At 53.5% G+C, this 27,640-nt stretch overlaps 1 protein-coding gene across 2 annotated transcripts in view; it reads left to right on the plus strand.

Annotated features, from left to right (window-relative positions):
• ARVCF (ARVCF delta catenin family member) overlaps window positions 1-27,640 on the plus strand; it is a 129,846-nt gene that overhangs the window by 97,024 nt on the left and 5,182 nt on the right. For both annotated transcript variants that reach the window (XM_036766813.1, XM_036766819.1), the window contains 7 exons: window positions 4,017-4,088; window positions 13,673-13,800; window positions 16,400-16,550; window positions 17,333-17,525; window positions 18,353-18,464; window positions 22,633-22,726; window positions 23,884-23,937. In XM_036766813.1, coding sequence (XP_036622708.1) covers window positions 4,017-4,088; window positions 13,673-13,800; window positions 16,400-16,550; window positions 17,333-17,525; window positions 18,353-18,464; window positions 22,633-22,726; window positions 23,884-23,937 — 804 coding nt within the window. The remainder of the gene's footprint in view (window positions 1-4,016; window positions 4,089-13,672; window positions 13,801-16,399; window positions 16,551-17,332; window positions 17,526-18,352; window positions 18,465-22,632; window positions 22,727-23,883; window positions 23,938-27,640) is intronic.

The raw sequence follows: 27,640 nt of genomic DNA on the forward strand, positions 1-27,640 counted from the left end.
CTGCGTTCAGATGTAGCATGAGTGACCTTAGGCACATCACACTTCCCTTCCTAAGGCCTCAGGCTCCTCATTTGTAAAATGGGAGGTTGGACTCCAGGGTCCTTTCCAGACCTCGTGGGAAAAATCCATGTGTCTGTGGAGCCCAGATGTTTCAAATCAAACCTTGCCCCTGCCCCGCCCCCAACCCTGCCTCAGGGAAATCGTGATGCTCTAGACTTTTTTGGATCAACAGTCTAGGTGAGCAGAACCTGCCTAGGGAGTTAAGGAGAAGCTTGGAACTCCAGGTGTGGAATCTCCCTCTACTGGTGCTGATCGGCAGTCTTAGAGAGGTTAAGTGACTTGCTGTGGCCACACAGCTAGTACGCGTCAGGGATGGGAATCAAACACATATCTTCCTAACTCCAAGGCAGGCTCTCAATTCACACTTATACCACTCAGGCTCTCCTTCAGGTTACGGGCCTTCGAGTCTTCACACCTTAGGATTTAGAACTTGAAAGGACTGGGTTAGTCAGCATGCATTTATTAAGGACCTACTGTGTGCTGAGCACTCTACTTGTCTCCGGAGATATGAAGCCAGAAGTGCCCTGGCCCCAGAGTAGTCCGCCTGGCAAAGCCTAGGACTTCTGCTCAGCAGTCAGGTTTTCTGTGCAGAAAGCAAAATACATAGGATTACCAAGGACTCCGATTCTGTTGGAATTTATTATGGGTGCTGGGCTCAGAATCTGTTGCTGAGGAGATACAGTATCTTCATGTGAGAGAGCCTGGGCTAGGAGTGGATGCATAGGGCAGGTGGGCAGCAAGATGCCAGTGCTGGCTGGGCTCCGGGGTCCCGGTGATTGGCTGGGGACAGGGCAGGAAGGGCAAGGCCTGAGAGTCTAGGGCTCACCCTCTGATCTGGGCAGCTCAGCCCCAGCTGAGGTCCACATGAGCTCCCTGGGGTTGGAGGGGGAGAGGGGCGAGGTTCCTTCTGAAGGGGCAAAGACAGGGCAGATGGCAAGGACTGTTCGAAATCTTATACCCAAGCAGCAGGTGGTGTGCACTGTAAAATGAGTGCTGCCTCTAAAGTCAGGGAGACCTGAATTCAAATCCCACCTCAGACACTTACTAACTATATGACCCTGGACAAGTCACTTAATCCCTATCTACCTGTTTCCTCACCAACTCTGGGAGTTCAACCAAATAGACTTATGAATTCCTTTTCTTGGCGGATTCATCACCAGCACATGGGGACAGCAGGGAATAGATGGACTCTCCAGAGAGGACCCTCGCTCACTGCGTCCAGGGAAGACCCAGGCTGGGGGCAGGGCACCTACATTCTGTGCCTGGCTCTGAACTCTCCACCCTGTTGCTTTTTCCCTCCGGGCCTCAGTTTCCTCACCAGTAAAAAGAAGGAGTTTACTAAGACCAGAGGAAGGCAACGGGGATGGTGTAGGGCTTGGAGTTCAAGTCATGCCAGGAGTGTCTGAGGGAAGCAGGGATGCTTAGCCTGGAGAGGAGAAGATGGAAGGGGAATGGAAGGGGGATTCAGGCTGAGGAAGGAATTGACCTTGTTCTGAGGGGGATGCAGGCCAACACCATGTCAGGAAGGGGCTGCTAAGGATGTGGGCCGTCCCCGAGTGCAGTGGGCTGCCCTGGGATGGAGGGAGGGAAGGAGGTGCTCCCTTCCACCCCAGAAGCCAAGGCTAGGGGACTTTCAGGGGAAGGTGGGAGAGGGACACTGGTCCTGGTGTGGCTCAGACTCGATAGACACTGGTGCTCTGGGGACCCCTCGGAAGCAGAGCCCGAGGCCCCTCCCAGCTCAGACAGTCTCTGTTCTGTGTCCTCAGGGCCTTCCCCACTCAGACTTGTGCTCTGATGTTCTGTGTTCTAATGTCCCTCTCAGTTATGTCATTCAGTGTTCTGTGTGCTAAGGCCCCTCCCAGCCCTGCTATCCCCTGTTCTAATGCCCCTCCCAGCTCTGACACCCTCTGTTCTGAGGCCTCTCCCAGCTCTGACATCCTCTGTTCTGAGGCCCCTCCCAGCTCTGACATTCTATGACACATCCTGCCAGTAGGAAGTCTCAGTACTCTTAATGTCAGAGGCTCTGGGTTCAAATCCTAGGTCTGACTCTCCCTTTTTGTAAGACCTTGGACAAGTGTCTCTCTGAGCATCAGTGTGCTCATTTGTAAAACGAGGGGCTTCTGCTCCAACGATCTCAAAGGACCCCTACAATTTGATTCCACTGGTCCCACATGACCCCCATGTGACCCTTCTATGCACTGGACCTCAGTCTCCTCCTCTGTAAAAGGGGGTTGGAGCAGACGACTGAGGTGATCCCAGAGCCCTCCATGAAGCACAATACAAGCTTGGTCTGTCAGTCAACAAGCATTGATTAAGTGCCTGCTGTATTCCTCAGTTTGAGCTGAGATGCTCGGGATACAGGGACTGAGGTTCCAGCTCCTGCCAGGGTGACCCTGTGTCCGTGGGGGTGGGGAAGGCTCCTCTGGGTATCATGGTCGGGGGGTCTCCCCCACATGTCCCTCCATCCCTTTGACGCAATCCAAGCTGGGCTTAGACCTGCTAGTGCTTCTGTCCCTTGGGCCCCAGAGGCCGCATCCTTCCTGCTTGACCCAGGGCTGGGCGCTGAGGGATCCAGACCGCCTCTCGCCCCTGGGCTTAAACCCTGCCCCAGACCCCCAGTGGTTGTTACTGTGGTCCAGTCTTTGCCCTTCCTCATCTGTAAAATGGATCCATTCATCGCTGTCCTTTCCTGGGCCCTTGTGTCTTAGCCATGGTCCACGGCAAGGTCACTTCAACTGTCAGCCAGATTATACTTCCTAAGCTTCAGTCTTCTCATCTGGACAATGGGAACCCTTCCAGTACCGACCTCCCTGGGCTGTGGTGGGAGAAACAGATCTGGCCTGAGAGGGCTTGAGGAATAGAAGCAGCTACAGCTGGTCACGTCTCCTCCTTGGGGCTGACAGTCAGTCTACAAGCATTAGGCGCCTACTATGTGCCAAGCACTGCAGCCTCTCTCCTCCCTTAGTGTCTCCTCTGGGACTCTGCTTCCTGCTCATTTAACATTTTGTAGGCTCTAGGCTTAGAGAGAACTCATGTTTCCTGACTAGAAGATGCCCAGCCAGCCCCAAGTCCCACAATGAGGCCGGCCCACCTCATTTGATGAAGAAGGGCAGGCTGAGCCCAGAGAGGGCCACGCAGCAAGACTCTGTGGCAACCACATGTGTCACTCACCGTGTCCCTTTAAAGGACAGGATCGGGAGGGGGGGCAGTTTCCTTCCGGCTCTAGGTCCTCAGACCCAGCATCCCCCTGACCCATTAGGAGGACCTTGTCCCAGCCTGCAGAATGTGATGACGGCTACCCAACTCTCCATCCTGGTACAAGGGTTAGCCCTGTCTTCTGACATCAGCCCCACTCCAGGGAGCACCCAGACTGATGACAGGACAGCTGGGCCCTCCCCAGGGCTCCCCGACTGAGGCTCTGGAAGAGGGACAGGACCCCCCTTTGTCTCCCTACTGCCTGCCAGATACAATGCCAACTTCTGTACCTAGTGTTCAAGGCTGTTATCTGGTGCCTTTCCAGCCTCATCTCCCATTTCCTACTTTCTCCAGACACATTGGAGAGCTCTCTCTCTTTCCTGCATACGTCCTATGCTTTCCCACTTCCCTGCTTTTGGCCAATGCTGTTCCTACTCCAGTAATGCCGCCCCCGTCCTAATTCTCACTCCCCCAGGGAGCCTTCCCTGACTTCCTTAAGCAGCTGTGGCCTTTTCCCAGACAGACCTCCTGAATTCCTTGGGTTGTACTTCTGTGGTCTGTTTATTATGTGGGTATGTTCCGTTACAGTCCTCTTCATTGGCGTCATGTTCTTCCACTGACTGTAAGCCCCATGGGGGCAGGGACTTCCCCTCCCCAGGACCAAAGGCCCGGCCATGAGAATGATTGATGGCCTTCATAGCCATCATGGGCCTGGAAGGGACTTTCTCACCCTCCCTTTGTTTTGGTTTGCTTTTTTATAGGAAAAAAGAATGGAGGCATGGACAGGAACTTTGATACCCTCGACTTACCCAAGAGATCCGAGTCAGCCAAAGGTAAGCAGAGGCTTCTGGGAACCATGGGATCTGGAGAAGGGGGCCATCCTGGGCATTCCTGCCACCCTCACAGGTTCTCTGCCCATTCCCAAGGGTGCCGGCTCTGGGTGCGTTGGTAAACCCAGTGTTTGGGGCTTCTCATCCCAAACCCCTCTGCTCAGCTCGCAGAATCTCAGACTCTGAGCTAGAAGGGCCCTAAGAAGTCAGGCAGACAAAAAAACCTTTATTAAGTGCCTACTGTGTGCCGGACCCTGTGCTAAGCACTGGGGATGCAAAGAAAGGCAAAAGACAGCCCCTAATGGGGGAGACAACCACGCAAACAACCATATTGGCTGTATGCAGGAGAAACTGGAGGTGAGCCACCGAGGGAAGGAGGGCAGCTGACTAAGCATCCCTACTGCCCCAGAGTCAGCAGCCTTCCGGGCTCTGGCTGGAGACCCCCAGTAAGGGGGAATCCCCTCAAGCCCCTGAGCTGTCCCTTAGGAGGTAACTGGAATTCACCATAGATAGTGCGCTGCTCTTGGAGTCAGCAAAACCTGAATTCAAATCCTGCCCTAGACACTTGCTAGCTGGATGACCCTGGATGAGTCACTTAACTTCTGGCTGCCTCAGTTTCCACATCTGTCAAATGGAGATCATCATAGCACCTGCTTCCCAGGGTTGTTGTGGCGATCAAGTGATAACATTAGCACACTCTGTGCATCGTATCAGTGATGACAGTGGTGATACCAGTCCTTCCACGAGGACATGAAACGAGCTGAGAGTTGGTGCCACCTCTCCCTAGTGAAGCAGCCCCAGCATTCAGAGGATCATAGAGCTCAAGGGCAAGGAGACACCCTGTGTAATCTGGCCCCCTTGTTTTACAGCAGGAGAGACTCAGGGCCAAAGACTCACCCAAGATCTCACAGCTGAGGGATAATGGGAGTGGCTGAAGTGGGACTGGAACCCAGGTCCCTGGCTTATGTGCCAGTCAGGGCATCAGGCTGCCTCCCACCTCAGATGCTACTGGTTGAATATGAGGTTCTAAGGTTCTAATACATCCAAACTGAAGACCCTCTGAAGTTTTAAGATTCTGGGCTTTGAGCTCAGATCTTAGAACACTAGAAATACAGAACTTTAAATGCTGGAGTCTAGAGCTTCAGAAGCAGAAAATCAGGTCATTAGAACCTTAGAATGTTAGAAGAGGTGGAGCACAGATTCTCAAAACATTAGAAATATAGGAGATTTTAATCTAGAACCTTAGAAATGCAAAATCTGAAAATAACAGACTTTTAGAACATTAGAAATACTGAATTTTTAAATGTTCCATAGCATGGTTCTCTTTTCTAACACATCCGAGTGACTCCTCCCCATGATACTGCCATAATCTTCCCTTCTAACAGAGTATCAACAAGCTGACAGAGCAGTACGATGGGGCCGGGTCTACCAAGATCGCTCCTTCCGGGCCTAGGGGCCATCATTGTTGTGACAGAGAGGCAGCCAGGTGGATCAGTGGGTGGGATGTGCGGTTCAAATCTCACTTGGGTCACTGCCTAGGTTGTGACCCTGGGCAGGTCACTTCACCCTGTTTGCCTCAGTTTTCTCACCTGTAGAAGGAAGATAATAATAGCACCTGCTCCCCAGGTCTGTTCTGAGGATCAAATGAGATATTTGTAAAGTGCTTAGAACAGGGTCTGCCAGTAGGGGCCGTATAAATGCTAGGGATGCGGATGATGATGATGATGGTGACGGTGATGACGATAATGGTGATGATGATGATGACGATGACGACGATGATGACGATGATGACGATGGTGACGATGGTGATGATGATGACGATGATGGTGATGATGATGATGACGATGACGACGATGATGATGGTGATGATGACGATGACGACGATGATGATGGTGATGATGATGATGACGATGACGACGATGATGACGATGATGACGATGGTGACGATGGTGATGATGATGACGATGATGGTGATGATGATGATGACGATGATGACGATGATGACGATGGTGATGATGACGATGACGACGATGATGATGGTGATGATGACGATGACGATGATGACGATGGTGATGATGGTGACGATGATGACGATGATGGTGATGATGACGATGATGATGATGGTGACAGTGATGATGATGATGGTGATGATGACGATGACGATGGTGATGATGATGATGACGATGACAATGATGGTGATGATGATGATGACGATGACTTCTCTTCAAAGAGGTACAAGGCATATATTGGCAGATGTGGTCCACTAGGTGGATTTTTTTTGTCCAAATCACCTTCCTAGGGTCATACATTGGAGGCAGGGCTTGGGCCTAGGCTGTGTAGTCCATCCCCTTCATTTTACAGAGAGGGAAACAGGCCTAGTAGGATCAGAGGTGACATTTGAACGCAGTTCCTCTGGCTCTGAGACTGGGCTCGTATCCACTTTACCACAGCTGTTTCTCTTTATGGTAATACCTAGCAGTTCTATAGTACCCTAAGGTTTGCAAAGTATCTTACAAATATCTCATTTTAATCCCATATTAATCCCATTTTACCAAAGAGGAAACTGAGAGGCTTAGTGATTTCCCCAGGGCCACACCTGGTAAGTGTCTGAAGTGGGTCTTCTTGCACTGCCCACTGAGCTGCCCAGCTGTCTTATCATTGTCATTACTACAAAGCGCGCCTCTGCAGAGGGGACTCCTCACCTGGTGGTCCATGAACTTGCTTTGTTAATGTTTTGATCATCGTATTTCAATGTAATGGGTTTGTAATCTTTGTATTTGACTTTGTGCATTTAACCACATGATTCTGAGAAGGGGTCGTCCGTGGGCTCCACTCCACTGGACTGACTGCCCTAGGGGTTGATGACCAAGCAAAGGTGGAGACACTCCTGCTCCACAGGTTACTTAGGAGGAAGGTGGGGTGTAGTGGAAGAGCTGAGATGTGCGCCCCAGAGCAAGAGACACGGGTTCCAGTGCCAAGGCTGACTCTCCAGCTGGTATAACCATGGGTGGTCACCTCAGTCCTGGGCACTGAGCCTCTTTCTCCTCCTGTCAAATGGGGGAAATGATCCTTGTACTAGTTTTGAACAAGACTTTGAACACTTTAAAGGGTCAGAGAAATGGGAGGTATTGTAAGCCGGCTCTGGGCCCTCCGTGCTCCGCCCCCTCTCCTTGGGCACATTCATGGTGTCAGGACTCCTTCCTCACTGGCCTTTGTTCAGTGATTGCTTCAGAAAGCAGGTCAATGCTGAGAGATGGAGGGAGGGAGGGGATCCGAGGAAGCAGCAGCTCAGACCAGGAGGGATGCTGCTGTTGTCATGGTGATGATGTTCCTGGATGGGAGGCCAACTTCCTTTCTGCGGTATCTATCTCTGGCCCAGAGCGCCCAAGGTGGGGATGGGGGAGCAGAGGGGACACATGGAGACAGAGCCTGGATGGACCAAGGGCTGTGCCAACCCTGAGGGTGGGGTGGGGGAGGGCGCCAGGGCTTGGGCCATCTCCACCCAAGAGCAGCTTTCTAGGACCCCCGGGCTCTGGAGTCATGAGGAGCCTGAAAGGCCATTAAGTCCAACCCTCTCCCTTTACAGGGAATTAAACTGTCTTGTCCAAGGTCACACATGGGATCAGAGCTCTGTTACTGGAAAGGTCAGCAAAGTGCAAACCCTCTGTCACTATCGGTCCCATTGTGTGGATGAGCAAACTGAGTCTCGCAGAGACTTCCCCAGTCACACTGCTAATAAACATCTTGAGTCAGGATTTGAACCCGGGTCTTCAGCTCTCTATCCACAACACCCTACCAACTGCCTCTTCCTTGAATCCTTTGCTGATCCCCGAGGTGGGGGTCTCCTCCCTTCCACGCAACCCCCTTAGATCTAGTCTGTATGTGCCTATAGGGTTACAAGCTGGGCTATACATTCTCTGAGGAAAGGGGCAGGTTTCACTCTGTCTTTGCCTGACCAGAGCCGAGCACACATTAGGTGTTTAATACATGCTCACCGTACTGCCTTGACTGATTGAAATGAGAGGCCAGAGCAGGAAGCTGAGTTATCTTAATAAAATTGAAAACAAGCCAGGCTCAAGGCCAGAAGAATGTCTAGGGACCAGCTGACAAGGAAATATCAGCATGATTGGGGCTAGGCAAGAAGCAATCTGCTTCAGGCGAGGAGGATCCCATGAGATGAGGTGTCTGGCCTGGCGGGAGCTTGAGCAGAGGGTCTGACCAACATGGGGTCCTCATAGGCTCCTGGGATGTGGCTTCAGCCCTGGACAGCTCCGGCGGCTCTTCTCTGGCCAACTGCTGTCTCTCTGCTGCCTCTGGTGGACAGCAGATGAATGGCCATTATCAGGGCCCAAAGAACCGATCCATTCCCCTCAGCCCTCAGCCAGTGGAAGGGAGATTTCCGCCCTGTGGATCTTAGGCCTGGGCCCAGGGGTGGGGGGGTCTCTAGCCCATGGCTCAGGCCTCCCCCTCCCCAGCTCCACGGTTAAGCCCTCATTCTGGGCGTTCTGGAGAGAGATGCTAACAGAGAAGCAGAACAAAGCCAACCCATGGGTGGGCCCTTCTCTTCATCCCATGGTCTGATAGAAACAAGATTCTAAGCTCCGTTCTGGAGGGGATCTAAGACACCGTATATAGTCGGAAACTTGCATGTCATCAGTGAGGAAGCTGAGGACAAGGCGGGGGGGGGGGTGGTAAATGACTGGTCCAGGGTCACTCAGAGAGCGGGGCAGAGCCCAGGATTTAAACCCAAGTCCCTCTTTGGATCACGTTGATGTCTCTATGGATAGTAGGTGGGGGATGGACCTTGGGGGAGTTCTTGGCAAGGAAAGGAATCTATTAGGACGAGATGACCTGATTTCAAATCCTGCCTCAGACGCTGACTAGCTGCAGGATCCTAGACAAGTCACCTAATCTGTCTATGCCTCAGTTTCTTTGTCTGCAAAATGGGGGTAATCATAACAGCTACCACCTACCAAATGAGATCTCAATTGTAAAGCACCTAGCCCAGTGCCTGGCGCATAGTAGGTGCTATATCCACGTCGGCCGTTGTTGCTGTTGTGAGGACTAAGTGAGATCACTTCTGCAAACCTCAAAGTGCTGTGTAAATGCTGCTTGTTATTGCTTACTGCTAATATATTTAATCGATATATTAATGTATAGCATCGAATTAGCAATTATAGGATTACGGATCTAGGGTAGAAAGAGAACTTAGCGGCCATTGAATCTAACCCCCTCAGTTGACAGATGAGGAAACTGAGGCACGGAGTGGCTAAGAGACTTGGTCAAGGTGACGCAGCCGGTCCCTGAGTCTGAATTTGAACTCAGGGCTTTCTGGCCCCAAGTTCAGTGCCCTATCCACCGGGCCACATCACCTTTAAAACAATCAGCAAGCATTTATCAAGCACCTACTAGATACCAGAGACTAAGCTAACAAGGAAACCTTCTGAGGGGTTTCCTATTTCTCCCCGTGCCATCGTGGCTCCCCCTTGTATGTAGGGAGCAGGGGGGATGCTGGGGGCAGGGTCACAGAGGGGCCTTGGCCCTGGGGGATGCTCGGAGGCCTCCTGGTGGGTGTCAGAGGACGGGCTGCTGATGACCAGGCCCTGTCCCTGGACAGCTGTGAGTGACAGCCAGCAGCAGCCCTGGGCATTTTCAGAGAAAGGCCGTTTTCTCCCAATATCTCTTCGGCCAGACCCTCAGGGTCCTCCCTTCCTCAGAAGCCAGGCCTTGCCTTCCTTCCACTAAACCTTCCCCTCCAAGGCACCCTCCCCCTGGGCATTTCAAGGCCCACCTGGCCCCTCCTGTCTTTCCAGTTTCACACCTTACTCCCGCCAGTTACACACAACCGTCCATCTCTAGACTCTGAGCATTTGCCTTGGGTATGCCCTTGGCCCGGAAGCTTCTCCCTCTTCCCTGACGCCTCCCTGAATGCCTTCAAGTTTCCCCTCAAATCCCACCTTCTGCTGGAGGCCATTCCTTGTCCATGAGCTGCTGTCCATACCATCAATGCATCTAGTTATTTACATCACTCAACATTTATTAAGCGCCTACTGCGTACCAAAGACTGCTCTAAGTGCTGGGGACACAAAAAGAGAGAGAAAGACATCTTTTCCTTCTCCGCTGCCCCTCTCCCCACCCCACCCCCATTAGACTGAGAGCTTCTTTTGCCTCCTCTTGTACCCCAGCGCTTAGCACAGCGCCTGACACCTAGTAGTGAACACTTAAGTGTTTGTCGACTGACTGGTTGATCCCTCAGGGGTCAGCTGATCAAATCATTCGCCCTCTTATATTTTTGTTGGCCTCTTGTTCTCTCTTCACCTTCACTCCCAACACAGCCCTCCCCCCTCTCCGACCCCGTGAACCTTCTGTTGTTACAAAGATTTTTTTTAAATCAATTCAGCGAAGCTAACCAAAGCATCCGCGGGGTCTGATAGCGTGTGCCACGTCCCATGATGTCAGACCTCTGCAAGGGTGCCAGGGAGATGTGGAGTGTGCTCTTCTTTGGGGCCAAGCTTTGATGGCGCAGTCTTCACTAAGGGGCACAAACTGCCAGTCATGGCCGACTGTTCTCTCTCCCAGAGACTGGGCGCTTTTGCACAGGGACCTTCCATGCCTTAGTCCAAAGGAGAGAGGATTATGGGAAATTTAGGCCCCCTAGTAGGTCAGTGAGGAAAATAAAATGAGGAGGAGTACTTCATCCCTGACCACACCCACTGCGTTCCCTCAGTCATAGGTCTCTGGGCCATCCTGGGGGCAGGTCCTCAGTGATCCGCTAAGGTTCCAGGCGCTCCAGAGGCTAGGACCCTCGAGGCAGATTCGGGGCTGGCTCCAAAGTCCATCCTTTCTCCCAGGGGCTTGTCCTTTCCTTGGGTTGATATGAAGCCCCACAGCCAGGGATACCCAGAGTCGGCTGCCCCACCCCATCGCTATGGAAACAGCCCCGCCCCAGACTTGCATTTCTACACCCCTCCCCCCTCCGCTGACACTTTGGGCCCAGGGAGAAGAGAATCGGGACAAGCTCCCGTTTCCCCATTTTCTTCACATCAGCCTGGGGTGAAGAGCGGGGGTGGGGTGGGGGTGGGGTTGCACATAGTGGGGCAATTGTGGGCTCTGGTCTTGGTTCCGGTGATGGCGCTGGGTTTGATTTCTGGTCCAACATCCCATGGCAACAGCTCAGGGATGCTGGATTAAGGCTGGGGGCAGGGTTTGAGTTCAAATCTTGCAGCTGTGCTCCCTCAGGCGAGACACCCCCCACACTCTGAACCTTCATTTCTTTCTCATTAAAATGAAGATCATAATAAACGCTCCCACAGTGCGGGGAGCCTCTGAGGGCTGTTGAAAGAAAAGCCAGTGGTATATCAGGAAACACTCCCAGGCTTGCCCCAGGCTAGGCCCTGTAGGGGGAGATGAGGGAGCAGGCACAGCCATCCTCTTGAAAGGGCAGGAAGGTTTATAGGATTTAGGAGTGGAATGGTTCACTTAATCTGCCCCCCTTCAGCTGGGAACACTCCATCTCTGAGAGGGGAAGGGATGGGACTTGTCCAAGATCACGCAGCCGGTAAGGAAGTGAGCTGGGATGGGGGCCCAGGCCGTGTCTCCGGGGAGAACAAACACCCCCAGCCAGAAGCAATCAGACAGAGAGACAATACAGGGTTTCAGGAAGTGTCAGACTGTGCCAGGGCTGTCCGAGAAGGCAGGGAGCCCTGGTGGGGAGGGGGCCCCTGGGGCCAGGCCCACTTTGGAGAGGCACCATCCTTCTTCCCTGGCTGCCCCCAGCAGCAGGAGCGCAGGAAGCAGGAGGGTCCGCCTGGCCCAGGAGCAGCTGGGATCGTGCACATAGAACTTGGCCCTGAGATATTTTAGGAATCTGAGGTCAGGCCAGTGGGAGCGGACCATAATTTACACCAGCCCAGGGTTTCCAGTGTTCTGCCAAGAGGGCTTGGTGTTAGCTTTGGAAGCAGAGCAGGACAAAGAGGGGCCGGGCAGGGTCATGGGACGGGCCCTCCAATGGAGTCCAAGCTCCATGTTTTACAGGTGGGTAAACTGAGGCCTCGGAGGGTCTATGCCTTACCCTTGGGAGGTGACGGCTTGGAGAAGGCACATGCTTGGTCATCAATGGAAATTCTTCCTCTTTCTATATATTGCAAAGACAGCTCCCAGTGCTGCCCCCCAGTGACCCTGAGCAACAGCAGCAGCAGTGGTTAATAATTAACAGCATTTGCTTGGCACTCTCAGATTTACAAAGCGCTTTACACAGGTTATGTCATTCGATCCTCACCATAACCCTACCAGGGAGGTGCTTTTTTTTTGGAGGTAAGCAGGGTTAAGTGACCTGGCCAAGGTCATACAGCTAGTAAGTGTCTGAGGTCGAATTTGAACTCAGGTCCTCCTGACTCTAGTGTGCCGCCTAGCTGCCCATGGGAAATTCTCTTCTTACCTACAGTTTACAGATAGGGAAAGTAAGACTGAGAGGGGTCTAAGTGCCTTGCCCAGGGGTCACCCAGCTGACCAGTGTTGAGTCAGGATTTGAACTGAGGTCTTTCAGATTCCAAGTACAACGGTCCATCCACTTGGTCATATAGCGGCCACAAGGCCAAGGCATCTCATCTCTCCAATGGTTGGTTCCCCGCCTGTCAGATGGAGGGAGACTCGTGCTCACACGTCCTCTCTCCAGGTAGTGTTGGCTTCAGGAGTCAGGAAGGCCTCTCTGGAGCTGGGTGACCTTGACTGGGTCACTAACCCCTGTCTGCCTCAGTTTCGTCATCTGTCAAATGAGCTGGAGAAGGACGTGGCAAACCCCTCCAGTGTCTCGGCCAGAGGGGTCAGGAAGAGCTGGATACAACTGAAATGACCGGACAACAACCGAAGCATCCCGGGGTCACAGGTTTCAGAAAACAGAGGGATTCGATCGCTGGAGAGAAAGAGCATTGATTGAGTGCCTACTGTATGCCTGGTCCCAGGCCAAGCACACGGCAGCTCTGGCATCACCAGAATCTTTAGAATGAGAATGTGAGGTCAGGTCAGGGCCCTGGGGACAGTTTAACTTAAAGGAAACAAATGCGTATCGTGCTGTAAGGCTGGCAAGGTGCATCTTGTCTGGTCCTCACCACAGCCCTGAGAGGATGGTGCTAGGATTGAACCATTTCACAGATGAAGAAACTGAGGCAGGCAGCGATGGCGTGACTTGCCCAGGGTCACCCAGCTAGTACATGCCCGAGGCTGGATTTGAACTCAGGTCCTCCTCTCCCTCTCCTTACCATGTTTTCTCCCAGCTCCGAGATCCAGGGCTTCAGGGCACACGGTGCTGGTGTCCCCAGGCTTGAATTGGATCCGCACCCCCCTCCAGCAATGTCTCTGTCCTTGCCTTCCCTCCCAGGCTGAGCCAGCTCCCCTAGGGCATTGTGTGCGCCCCCCCTGCTCCCTGCCCTGGTACTGGGCACCAGCCCCTCCCCACTCAGGCCCTGGGCTCCCCCTCCCAGAGGTAGCTGCCCCCTCTGCCTCAGCATGGGCAGGGGAGGGGGCAGAACATGGAGGCCAGAGCTGGGGTGGGGAGGCTCACAGACCTGACATCCCCCTTTCTCCCCAAGGCTTTGAACTGCTTTACCAGCCCGAAGTGGTGCGTCTCTACCTCTCCATCCTCACCGAGAGCCAGAACTTCAACACCCTGGAGGCCGCGGCTGGGGCTCTGCAGAACCTCAGCGCTGGCACCTGGATGGTGAGTACCCCCAGGGGCCTGTGATGCCCCCAGCACACCACCAGGGAAAAAGAGCCTCTTCATGCCCCAGGGGCCCTATCCAAAGCCCCCCCCACCCCGAAGGGACCCTCTAGCCTGGGCTTGGGAGTCTCCTCTCTGGGGAGGCAGCATTGGAACCAGAGCTGGACTGAATCCTGCTCTGCTTCGTTGCTGGGAGACCGTGGCCAGGTCACTTAGCTTCTGTGAGACTCGGTTTCCTCATCGTCTCTCTCTCTGTCTCTCTGTCTGTCTCTCTCTCTCCCTCCCTCCTCCCCCCGCCTCTGTCTTTTTCTGTCTGTCTCTGTCTCTCTGTCTATCTCTCCCTCTGTCTGTATCTCCCTGTCTGTCTTTCTCTGTTGCGTTCTCTCTCTCTCTCTCTCTCTCTCTCTCTCTCTCTCTGTCTCTCTCTGTCTCTCTCTCTGTCTCTCCCCCCCCTTTTCTCTATCTCTGTCTCTGTCTCTCCCTCCTTCAACTCCTCCTGCCACATCATTCAAGACCACCAGGCAGTCAGCAAGCATCCATTAAGCACCTGCTGTGGGCCAGACACTGTGCCAAGCACGGGGGACACAAAAAGAGGCCAAGGCCAGTTCCTTCCCTCAGGGGCGCCCAATCTAATGGGGCGACACCAAGAAACAGATATGTACAAACCAGCTACAAACAGGATAGCTTGGCCAAGGGGCTTAATCTCTCTCAGCCTCATTTCCCCACATATTAAATGGCCCTTTAGTGGCGATGGGGGGTCTGAGCTGAATCCTCGAGGAAGCCAGGAAGCAGAGGGGCCGAGGGAGGGCATCCCAGGCATCGGGTACAGCTGGGGCAAAGGCATGGAGCTGGGTCCTCGGTCTTGTCCGGGCTGTAACTTGCAGGACACCTGCTCCCCACCATGGGGGGGGCCCCCACGCTGCTGCCGCCATCTCTGGCCTCCCAGGTCCCCCCTCCTGCCTCCCTCCTGCCCCCTCCCGGCGTGCCTGGGGACTCATTCATGTCAGGAGCAGGGAAGAGAGAAGACAGGACAGAAACTTGGGCTCCACCTAGCCAAGCACTTCACTAAAGAAGCCGGCCCATAGAGGCCTCATGGTTGAGGAGAGAGAAAAGCGGAGTCAGGAGACCCTTCTCAGAATCCAGAATCTCAGCATTGGGAGTGTCTCTAGCAAACTCCCCAGTGTGATGTGTACCTGAACAGCAATCTCCTCTACAGTACCCCTGACAAACGGCCCTCCAGCCTCTGCTTAAATACCTGATGGGGAGCCCACTACCACCTTCTCCAGTCCCACAGCTATCCCCTGCCTCAGAAAGGCCTTCCCTCCTCTAGACTTTCCCCACCACATCCCTCAAGCCTCAATCAGCCTCCCAGTGACTGGCTCCCCTTGGTGCTGTCCCTGCTCCTTGCTGGGCCGAGCCGACCAGGTGCCATTCTCCCCACCTGGCACTTAAGGCAGCAACGCCTCCTCCGCTTGTCTCTCCTACGTTCCAGACCAGTCCAGGCTACTCTCCAGCCACCTGCACATCTCTATACTGGCCACTAGGTGGCAGCCTGAATAGAATGTTGGACTTTGGAGGCAGGAAGACCTGGGTTCAAATCCTGCCTGCGTGACCCTGGCAAGTCACTTAATCTCCCTCAGCCTGGGTTTCCCCACATATAAAATGGAGAGAACTATAGCGCCCGCCCCCCAGAGCTGTTGTAAGATAACTTTTGTGGCGGTGCGCGGGAAGCGCTCTGTAAATGCCACGTGTTATTAGCAGTGTTACCGTTGAGTCGTTTCAGTAGTATCCGACTCTCCGTGACCCCATTGGGGGTTTTCTTGGCAAAGATACCGGAGGGATCCTCCATTTCCTTCTCCAGCTCATTTTACAGATGAGGAAACTGAGGCATGAAACAAGGTGAAATGACTTGCCCAGGGTCACACCGCTAGTAAGTGTCTGACTCTCTGCACTATACCATATCTTCCCCGCCCAGACTTGGGTTTGCCTTTCTCTAAAGCAATCAGCCAATCAGTAGACACTTCTGTAACACCCACTGTGTGTCCGTCACCGTGCTAAGCACTGGGGGTGCAGAAAGAGGTAACAGACAGTCCCTGCCCTCCAGGAGCTTCCACTGAAACACCTACTGTGTGCCTGTCACCGTGCTAAGCACTGGGGGTGCAGAAGGAGGTAACAGACAGTCCCTGCCCTCCAGGAGCTTCCACTCTAGACACAGACTGAGAGCTGAGAGGCCCCTCCTTAGGCGCTAGTACTGAGGCTGGAGAGGCAGGTGACTTGCTTAAGGTCACACAGCTAGGGAGGAGCAGGGCCAAGATTCCAGTATTATTCATGACCTAACAAGACCTCAGTTTTCTGAACTGCTTCCTGAGGTCTCCAAAATGCTGTCCTCGTACCTCTCGGGGTCAGGCCATCCAAATGATGGCTAGATTTGGAGATGAAGGGCCTGGGTTTGAATCCCAGGCCAGCCCTGTCCTGGGCCTCGGTTGCACCGTTGGGGTGGGGCTGGGGAGGAGGGAGGTAGGAGGGCGGGGGGAGGGGAGGCCAGAGTCCAGGATGGGTGGGCTCAGGATCCCGGGGGAATCCTTTCTGCCTTGTCTAGTGGTCCACGTACATCAGGGCCATGGTGCGCAAGGAGCGGGGGCTGCCGGTGCTGGTAGAGCTGCTCCAGTCGGACTCGGACAAGGTGGTGCGGGCTGTGAGCATCGCGCTCAGGAACCTCTCCATGGACCGACGCAATAAGGACCTCATAGGTAGGGAGCGGGGGGCTCTGGGAAGCGGCCTAGGCCTTCTGGGAGGCAAAATGTCCCTGTGGGGCTTGGGCCCTCTCTGGCCTCAGTTTCTCTCTCTGTAAAATGGAAAGGGGGAGGGGATCCTTCTCAGAATCCCTGGCTCAGGCTTCCTCCTGGGGCCTGCGTCCCTGCCCAACATCCGCCACATGTGCCCCGAGGCATGGACGCAGCCTTGGGTTTGTGGGGACTGACTGTGTGTGTGGACACCTTCCCCTGCCACGTGTGAGTGTGTGGGTGACCGTGGGTGGGGCTTGGTGGGTGTGTCCCATACAGGCATACAGGTGATCTCACCTGGCAGGCCCACGTGCAAGATTGCCGTTTACGGACTCTGTGTGTGTGTGTGTGTGTGTGTGTGTGTATGTGTGTGTGCAGGTCTGCTCACCAGGCCTCCTAGGCCTGGCCTGGGGGGTGCGGGTCCCCATGTGTGCTTCCGCACAAGACCATGTGTATGCCTGAGCCTTCTCTGGCCCCTGATGACTCAGCACGTGAACAAAGCTTTATTTCTCTTGGACTGAAGCTTGATGTTGTGGTCAGGACTGGGGCAGGGGCTGCTTTTGTGGGGTCTTGGGAGAGACCCCTGGAAAGCCCTTCCTCCCCACCCCATCCCCATCGGCTGCTACACCCACCCACTGGCCTGAATGCCCCACACCGAGAGGCGCTGCAGAAGGACCTTCTGGAGATGTGTGCTAATGTTAAGGAGCTTCCCAGGGAGGGGCATTCATGCTGCTGGCTCCCCACCGCAGGGAGCTACGCGATGGCCGAGCTGGTCCGGAATCTGCCAAGCCGGCAGCAGCGAACAGCCAAAAACCTCGAGGAGGACACGGTGGTCGCCGTCCTGAACACCATCCACGAGATCATCACAGACAGCGCCGAGAATGCCCGCTCCCTGGTGCAGACCCAGGGCATTCAGAAGCTGGTGGGCATCAGCAAGTCGAGGTGGGTGCCCGGGCGAGCCCCTTCCTCCCTCTGGTCCTCAGCGTCTTCATCTCTAAAATGGGGGCATTGGACAAGATGATCTCTAAGGACCTATTGAGGCAACAGAGATGGGATGTCTGGGATTCCAGAGAGGGAGGAGAAGACTCAGGCAGGGCAGGGCCAACGTCCATAGGTTCCCCAGGCCTAGAGCTGCTGCCATCAGACCCAGGTGGGAAAAACCAGCCCCTTCCCTGAACACATCTGCTCACCTCCAGTTCAGGGATGATGGGAAGAGTAACTTAGGGAAAGCCCCCAAGTAGAATGGGCTGCCTCAAGAGGTAGTGAGCTGCCTGTCACTAGAGGTCTCCAAACAGAGGCTGCATGGCCCTTTGTACCTCAGTTTCTTTAGCTGTAAAGCTGGGAGACTGCCCCCCGTGCTCACCTGACAGGGGGGTGTCATGAGGAAGGCGCTTTGCCAGGTTCTTAGCGCTCTCTCTTATCAGAACTGTCATTCAGAGAAATCCAGTGACTTGCCCAAGGTCCCACAGCCAGCAAGGGCCAGAACCAGGATTTGCTCCAGGTGCCCACCCACTTGAGCTGAGAATCTGTCTGTGGTGGGGCAGCAGCATTCATTAACCAAGCAAGAGCTGTCCTGACCCCTGGGGGAGGCCAGTCCCCAGCACAGCTGAAGATGACTTGGGTCTGCCCAAGGATCCAGCTGCCGGTTCCCCCCCACCTCCCCCCAGCCCCCAGGCCATATCTAGAGCTCCCTGCGAGCCCTTCTGGAGGCAAGGCTCGTACCCACCTTACAAGTGTCTGTCTGTGTGTCTGTCTGTCTGTCAACCCAGCCAGTCCATGAGGGAGATGAAGGCAGCATCCCACGTCCTCCAGATGGTCTGGAGCTACAAGGAGCTCCGGGGGGCCCTGCAGAAGGACGGCTGGAATAAATCTCATTTCCAGGTCAGGACGGGCAGGTGGGGGACCTCCAGGGCACAAAGGGAGGAGCCCCAGGGAAGTCCCTGTCAGGACCAATTACCTCCATTAATGGAGATGAGAGCTGTCATTCTCCAACCCAGCTTATGGCGGGGAGGGGGGGTCGGTTTAATCCGAGGGCAGCCTGGCCTGTAAAGGGAGGGGTCTTTTTATCTTTGTCTTCCTCAGTTTATTCACCTGTAAAATCAGGATAACAGTATTCCCCCCATCCCCAGGGTTGTTGTCAGGATAGCAGTTTGTCCATCTCCTAGGATATGGGAATCTGAGCTCTCATTCTTAGAATGATAACCCAGAGAGAGAAAAGGACTAGTCCAAAATTCCACAGAGAGTGAGTATCAGAGCCAGGATTTGAATCCAGGGCTCTCCTGACTCCAGATTTCAGTGCTTTTTCCACTACCCCAGCTACCATCCCAGAGCTCTAGGCCGGGGGAGGAGGGAGGAATCACTTAGCAAAAATTAAGGTTTATCTCTTGTCTATGGTACTCAATTAGAAAGATACTCAATATGCTGTAGATCAAGCATGGGACAGCTATTTATTTTCTCCACACAAAAGAGTGCTATAACACAAAAAACACTGACAAAGAGTTAAACCATCAAACAGTAACCCCTACTATGCACTCCCAGGAGGTCGACAGGTCAAACGTGAAATGCCATTTCACCTTCACCTTGGCTTGGCGCTGTCCAGACACCCACCTGAGGAGCCAAGCCAAGACACAACTTGACTTTATCCCCTTATCAGAGGTCATGGTCTGAGAAGGAGGTAGCTGCAGAAGATCCCTGGGCCTCTTGACCTGGTGAACTCAGAAGATAACCTCCGAGGCTGGAGACATTCATCTCAGGGTTCTTATGCAGTCACCCATGCCCAGGGAAAGAAACACCAAACAAAAGAGGCAGCAGGGAACCCAAGACCAGGGGCAGGGTAGGGAGAGGGAGGGAGGAAGAAAGACATGGATGGAGGGAGGGAGGGAGGGAGAGAGAGAGAGAGAGATATGGAGAGAAAGGGAGAGAGAGAAGGAGAGAAATGAGGAGAGGGAGGGAGAGAGAAAGTCTCTTTTGTGCTTTCCTCCTTTGTTATCTTAGAGTCCACAGCCCCCCAGAGCCCTTAGTCCCCTTTCTCCAGGTCTCCCTCCTCATTCCCCCCTGACCGAGCCTACCTGCCCTCTATCCCAATTCAGTTCACGTGCAGCTATGTTGATAGGGCAGAGCTTCCTAAATGCCCATCCTGGGGCTTGGCTGGGCTCTGGCCCCTGCCCTCAGGTTGCTCCCAGTCCACCTGGAGAGAGAAGACTCACCCACCTAGAACAATGAAATGACCCACTGACCCAGTTAAACAACAGAAGGGTGTATTGAAAGTGTGTAAGAGTGTGAAGCTGTTTCCAAACCAAGGTTCTCTCCCTCCAAACAACGTTAATTAAGCGTGTCCCCTGTAACAATTCACAAACACACGCACTCTAGAAATGTTGAAATCGACTTTTCTGGCCTGTTTAAAAATCTTCCGAATAAGAATTTTCAGTGGGTTTCAAACCCCATTTGTTAAGCACAATCTATCTGAAAAGGAAGCGCCTCCCAATGTGTTGGCATGAACAGGTTCCCATCGGAAAGTCTGCCCACCGAATATTGGCAAAAGCCTGGGCACTGCTGGTGGCTGGGGCTGAAAGACGAACACTGCGCTTCAGTGGGAGCCCACCCCTGCACGGAGGCTTCTTCCATCAGGCTCGCCATGGCCGGGGGAGGGCCCTTTCCCAACCGTGACCATCAAAACACACAGAGCTTTGAACCAAACAATCGAATCTCCAGTCACTGTGCCACAAAGTATTAAACCAAGATTTGTTTTAATGCCACAGCGTATCCAAATGTATCACTCTCACAAAATATTGTTAATGTTGCCTATTCAGTCATGTCCAACTTTTCATGATTCCGTTTGGGGTTTTCTTGGCCAAGATGCGTGAGGGGTTCACCATTTCCTTCTCCGACTCATTTAACAGATGGGGAAACTGAGCCAAAGTGAAATGACTTGCCCAGGGTCACACAGCTACTAAGTGTCAGAGGCCAGATTCGAACTCAAGGATGTCTTTGCCTCCAGGCCAGGTGCTCTGTGCACTATGGCGCCGCCTGCTGGTCCTATTATTTATGTTACTAACATCAAATGAAAATCCTAACAAAGGTTAATTTAATAGTTAATCCTATTTATTCTCTAATAGTTATGGTTATCATTCACTCACCCTCTGAGCCTTTATGGAGCATTTGCCGTGTGCCTGGCACTGCACTTTGCCCTTGGGACACGGAGAACAGTCCCTGGCTGTGGGCACCTACAAGATGCGGGGCAGCCCACCTTGGAGGAGAAGGTGCCAGCAGCCAGGGGGACCAGGAGAAGCCTCCTGAAGAAGGAGGCTGGCTCTGACATACACATAGTCCGTAAACATGGCCAAATCCCTTCCTGGTCCTCAGTTTCTCTGTCTTTAAAATATGGATAATACAGTGGGCATTACGCCTACCTCAAGGGCTAGGACGAGGATCATAGGAGCTCCTGAGTCGCAAGTGCCACTAGTTTGCTGTGTGACCATGAGTAAGTGTCTTAACCTCTCTGGCCTCAGTTTCTTCATCTGTTCAATTGAGTGTTTGGACTAGATCCATCATCTCAAAGCCTGTAAGCTTCTGGTGCTAAGCATTTGCAGAACTCCAAACTTTATATGAACATGAGCTCCCACCATGGCGAAGGTTCCTGCCAGCCTAGGATCCGGCAGAGACACTGCCGTGGCCACTGCCTGGAGCCCCGGGACTGCCAGGGGACTGAAGCCCTTGAGCCTGGGGGTCAGGGGAAGCCACTGGCCCAGGACGGGTGGGAGGCCGACCATGGAGAGTAGGAAGATGACTATGAGGCAGTCAGTCAACAAACATTCTAAGTGCCTGGCCCTGTACAGAGTGCTGAGGATACAAAGACAGAAGTAGGGTCCCTGCCCTCAGGGAGCTCACATGTTAATGGGGTAATCTCTAGCAGTGGGGGTACCAGGAAAGGCCTGCAGAAGGTAGTCTGTGAAGGAAGCCAAGAGACAGAGATGAAGAGGGAGAGCATTCCAGGCATAGGGCACAGCCAAGGCAAAAGCACAGAGACGGGAGATGGGCTGTCTTGTGTAAGGAACATCAGGAAGGCCAGAATAGCTGGCCCTTAGGTTGCTTGATGGGGAGAAGAACGAGAGGACTAGAATGAGAGGAAGAGGCCAGGCTCTAAAGGGTACAAAAACCAAAGAGGATTTGCAATTTGATTGTGGAATCCATAGGGATCCACCGGAGGTTATGGAGTAAGGGGGTGACATGGTCAAACCCGTGCTTTAGAAGATAATTTTGGTGGTTGAGGGGAGGATATATTGGCATGAGGCAGGCAGATACTCCATACACACACACACACACACACACACACACACACACCCCACGGCTACTGTGATGATCAAGGCGAGAAGGACGAGGGTGGGGGCAGTGTCGGAGGACATGTTCAAGAAATACTGCAAAGGCAGTGGAATGTGGTCCCTTTAACAAGTAGAGGGGCCAGCCTTGGTCAGGAGGAAGACCCCTTCATCCTGTGAGACCAAGGTGAGGGAGGAGGAAATGGCAGAAGGCATCTGAGTGGAGGGAGATGAGGAGGAGCAGAGAAGAGGGAACTCACAGCAAATGGCCTCAATTTTATCTGTAAAAGAGGAGGCTCTCTAGGTTCTCAGCTGGGAGGGTGGGGGAGAGGGAGCCATGGGAGGCTTGAGGAGGGGTGAGAAGGTTTGGAGAAGCTGCTCTGGAGAGCTGATGAGGAGGTAGAGTAGGACTGCCAAGCAGCAGTGAGGGCCCAGCCTAGGCCATGTAACAGAAGTATGTAGAGGACCCAGTCAGGACCACAGCAAGATTCTCCATCTTCACTCAGCAGCATGTGTAGGAGTGAAGGTGACAAATGGTGGGAGTGATCCAGGCTGAGGCATACTCCTTAATGTGCTAAGGATTCAAGAGAGGACAGTGTAAAGTTGAGATGGGGAGAAGAGGAGAGAGTGGGGAGGTGGCCTGGGGGAGATCCGAGGAGTGATTGAGCTTGCTGGGGACCTTGAGCCTTGGGTCCTGTGCCCCTTGATGATGAGCGGTGTTTTTCTGTGTCTAGTCGGCAGCATCTAGCACTCCCAAGGGATCCAAAGGGACGCCAGGCAAGGCTGGCTATGACGACAGCACCCTGCCTTTGGTGGAAAAGACCCACGGTGAGTGCCGGGTGGTGGGGTGGCCTCTGGTGATGCTCCAAGGGCCGGGGAGACTTTCCTTTCATCCCATCCGTCTGCACGTTCCTCGAGGCCCGCACAGCCATGGAAGCAGCGCCTCAGAGCCCAAGGTCCTGGGGTTCTGGGGTCTGCTTTATAAGCTCGGCCCAGAAGAGCCATTTGCTCCTCCTGAGTCTTGCTTACAGTGAAGGTACCCAGCAGCCACTGGGCAAACCCTGACGCCTTCATAAGGGTTTAATGGTCCCACCTGCCTGGCTTCCTGTGGACAAGGCCATTGAGAGGAGACCAACACCCTTCCCTTAGACGATGCTTTTGTGTAAAGGAAAGAAAGAATGGCGTTCTTATTCAAACAACAAAGTTGAAGCATCTCAGAGGGCGGGAATATCCTAGCCAACCAAAGGGCACATTTTAAGCATGGGTACCAGTCAATGCCTTTCCCCCAGTCTTCAGCATTTACCAGTCACAGCTTTGCCCCCAGCCCAGGCAGAATGAGCTGGTCCTGGGTCATTCACCAACACCAGAGCCAATAATGCGAGGGCCACATTCTTAGGCCCTCCTGCTCATTTCAGAGCAAAGGCACCTGGGGTGACAGCAACAAGTGGCCAGGGGCTCTGGGTTCATCTTGCCCCCTGCCCCCCAGGATCCATCATACCCACCAGGGCCAGCCTCCAGACTGGTCCCTTTGCTGTGACTCGAGATGTTATCCTAGTAGATTAGGGAGAATCCAGGCTGAGGTACCCTGGGGTGTCGGGCCATAGCCATGCTGTCTGGGGCTCCATTCATCCCTGGCCACATCTGTCCTTTGTCAGCTTCCCAGACGGGACAGCCCTCCTCTTCCAGCTGGGGGCCAGAGGGCCATGTGGCTGGTGGGGGAAGGGGCCACACCAACCTTCCTGACTTTCTGACTTCCTCCTTCTTCATCCTCTTCCTGCTCAGCCCAGAGGTCTTTCTCTCTCCCCTCTGGTCTCACGTCTCTTCCTTCTCAACTCTTGTCTTTCCTCTCCTCTCTCTTCTTCCATCTCCACTCCTGGGAGTCTAGTCCCAGCCAGGCCTAAGAGACCATCCTCACTCTGTTCCCATCCCTGGGGGAGGCAGCAGATGCCACCCTTCAAATGGAACGATTCCTTCTTGTCTTGTAGATAACGAGAAGTGTGGCAGCCGTGATATGATCCCAATGGACGAACTCGGCCCAGGTAATTGCTGACCCAGCCCTCCCTTCATCGGTAACCCTTACGCCTGCTGCCCGCTCGCTGCTTAGTACAATGTCTGAGGGGAATGATCTGACATCTAGACCCTGAGTCTGCCTTCCTCCAAGACTAATTGTCTCTTCTCCCCTCAGCCCCCATGTCATATGGTTACAGGGGCCGCTCGTGAGGGCCTCCCATTCTGGGCCAGGATATGTCATGACTGGGAAGAACCTGCCTGCTCGGGACACTAGGCCCTTTGGTAGTCCATAGGCATAACCTTCTCCTGGATAGAGAAATCTAGCTCCTAGGACAGTCAGGGCTTGGCTCACCGATTCCCTGTGAGACCGATAGAGAAACTTTTCAGAAGCTTTATCATCCCTCTCTTCCCGATAAGGATACTGAGGATCAGAGAGGCTCACACCTAGGCTCCCAAAGTTAATGACAGAATTGGGACTCCTACTGGGTCTTTTGATTCCAAGGCCAGCCTTCATGCGACTCCACCAGAGCTAGCTGAAGGCCCTGGAAACCAAGTACATCCAAAATGCCATCCCTGACCAGGCCCATAAGTCCCAGGAAGCAGTTCTTGGCAGGCCTGGTTAGCTAGCTCCATGACATTGTCATGACAGCTTCTAGACGTTCCCCCAGTTATCCATAAAACATCTTTAAATGAAGGCCCTCCTTGTACTTACTCATGCTTTTCTGGAGATCGTTTGTCTTGTCACCTCTTGAGGCCTTCCTAGGCAGTGCTCACTGTCTGCCAGGGCTGCCGGAACTGGTCACTTTGGGACATGGTGACAAAGCCACCTGGAAGTTCTTCTCCCAGACTGAGGAGGTGACTGACCGCTTTCTGGGAGCAAGCCCCCCATGATGGAGGAGACCCCTGACCCACAGCAGATGGGGAGATCATCTCACCTCAAGAAAGCTGATGTGTCTGCCCTCCCTTCGTCTTCTCTTCCTCAGGCTGAAAATAAAACATAAAAATGTTATTTCTTTAAACCAAGACTTTTTGAAGCAATTTGGGGCAAACTTACCCTCTCTGGGCCTCAGTTTCCCCATCTCTAAAAGGTGCAAGTTGAACCTAGGGGATCATCAGGATTTCTTCCAGCTCCAGATCTGCCACCCTCTGACAGCCAGCTCCTTCCACCAGTCCCCGCATCCTCAGCCTCCTCTTCTAGACACATTCTGGCTTGTTGAGGATTTTCCTGAAATGTGGAGCCCAGAACTGGCCTGACCGGGCAGAGTTACTGTAAGCAGAAGCATTACCTCTCTCATCCGAAGCCCCATTCCTGATGTGATACCTACCTCCTGAGAGCCGCTGGCTTGTCTGGTTTCCAGGTCCTTCCTTTGACTCCGCCACCAAAGCCCCATCACTTTTTGGCCGAGCCGTTGACCAGCCATGCTATCTCCCAGCCTGCATCTGTGAAGTTGGCCTTTGGAGCCTGTGTGTAGAATGTATGGGGCGTTCAAGGAGGACAAGCCCCTGTGGTGGGAGGGCCGCTCATCCACCTTGGTGACCACCTGCCCCTCAGCTCTCACCTGGGGCTCTACAGCACGCCCAGCGGCCACACCCTGGCAAAACTAGCAGCCGGGCTAACCAAGGGGCCTCAAACCTGCCAGTGAGTTAGAGGGATGGCCACGCCAAGCATGTGAAGACTTCCCCTGGCACAGGAGGGTCAGTCTACAAACCACTCTGTACATATATTGACTCATGGTGGCCTGAGCTCACTGAAAGCAGCCGGGGCGGCCTGGCCATCTCCTCCTTAGCTGGAGACTCTGCTCCCTTAATGACCAGTCTCTTATGGCCTTCTGGGGCCAACATTCGTCCTCCTGGGAAGATAAAACAAGCAAAATACAAGCTGAGGAATTCAGCCTTCTCGCCATAATCTAATGTCATTAGTCAGCTGACATTTAGTAAGCTCCTACTATGCGCTGGCTAGTCCACTCTGAACAGCGGTCCTGTGCATTCTTCGATCCTCTCTTGCTTTGGCATCCCTAAAAAGTGAAAAAAATCCCACCTTTTTGTCCTGCATGGCCAGCCCCAGTTCCTTTTGGGTAGCTGGGTGGTACAGTGGTTAGAGCTCTGGGCCTGGAATCCGGAAGACCTGAGTTCAAATTTTTCCTCAGACCCTTCCTAGCTGCATGACTCTGGGCAAGTCACTTCACCCTGTGTGCCTCAGTTTCCTCATCTGTAAAGTGAGGATAATAATAGCGCCTCCCTCCTAGTGTTGTTGTGAAGAAGAAACGAGGGCCTGTTTGTAAAGCACTTAGTATAGTGCCTAACACCTAGTAGGTGCTTTCCAAAGATTTGTTACCTCCCTTAAAGGCTCCTGACACCATCCCTCTCACAAGGTGCATAACCTCTTTGTGTGTCCTGGCCCCTCTGGTAGCCTGAAGAAGCCTGCGGGCCCCCTTCTCTGCAGCATGTTTTTAAATGTATAAAGAAAAATGGAGAGAGTCCCATAGGACACCCATGATACTGCAATACAGGGGTCAAAATACTCCTTAAAAGCAGTTCACAAACTCCCGGTTAAGGGCCCCTGGTTGATAGGTCAGCTGGCTTTCATTTATTAGGCGCCTACTGTGTGCCAGGCAGCGGGCTAAGCACAGGGAGGATGGGAATAGCTTCTTTATTTCTCCTCAGTGACCATTCCCTGTTTTCATCTTCCAAACATCTATTTTTAAGAATCTGTGCCCATCCGTGAGCACCCTGGTCATCCACATCATTCTGTCCTCCCTCGTGCACCATCTTACTGAAGAAAACCAAATGCAGAGAGAAGACCGCACAAAGGGAAAATCCGGGGGAAGCAGGTTGGGGTAGTGTGGCTCAATGGCACTCTCCCCGCTCCTTCTTATCAGGGGATTTCCCTCTGGAGAGTTCCCTGTGCCAGCCCCTGAGCCAGCTTCTCCTGTAAAACCAAAGTCCGTCCAGTGCTATCTCCCAACCCTTGGAAGTCTGCTCTCCTGACCCCTAGGGCTCACACAAGCCCGTGCCTGGCTTTCCTCATCTTTGCCATCACCTAACACAATCCCTCTGGGAAGGAGCGATCACGAGGCTGGTTTTTACCTTTTACCTCCTTGTTGGGGCCAGATTAGCAGTTCTCTTGATTTCTCCCTCCATCTTTTGAGGTCACAGGTTTATTATATTAGCTGCTCAGGGCAGGGCAGAGCACTAGCGGATGTCTGGATGATTGAGGCTGCCCTCCCCTCCCCCACTATGATATCTTGCTTCTAGGTGGGTTTGCAATCTATTTCCTCCTTCTGTCCAGGTGGTCTTTAGTATACCCTTACCACCATCTTTTATTTCCACCTTTCCCGAGCCTCCCACCTTGTGGAAGCCAGACGTGGTCTGATCCTGATGTTCACATTTAGGACCAAGTTAGGGTCTCAGGGCCCTGGAAGGGGCTATGCTGGCTTTAGGCACTATTAGGTCCATGGAAGAGATTTGGGCAGACCAAGAAGTCTTCAAATGCATCACAGAGTCTCAGAATGTAAGAGCTAGCAACCTCAGGCACCATCTAGTCTGGCTGTCCACCCTATCACCCCTCTCTGACAAATCCCCACTTTCTTGGCATTGAAATCAAGCCTCAGCAAGGTCTGGGATGAGTTGTCCTTCCTCCTAGACCAGGGCTCACTGCCCTGCCCCACTTCCCAGTCAGAGTGACCCCCTGGGCCTCATTCCCTGACCCAGAGAACTCCTGTGTTCTGGAAT

Source organism: Trichosurus vulpecula, chromosome 1, assembly GCF_011100635.1.
Source record: "Trichosurus vulpecula isolate mTriVul1 chromosome 1, mTriVul1.pri, whole genome shotgun sequence".
NCBI lineage: Eukaryota > Metazoa > Chordata > Mammalia > Diprotodontia > Phalangeridae > Trichosurus > Trichosurus vulpecula.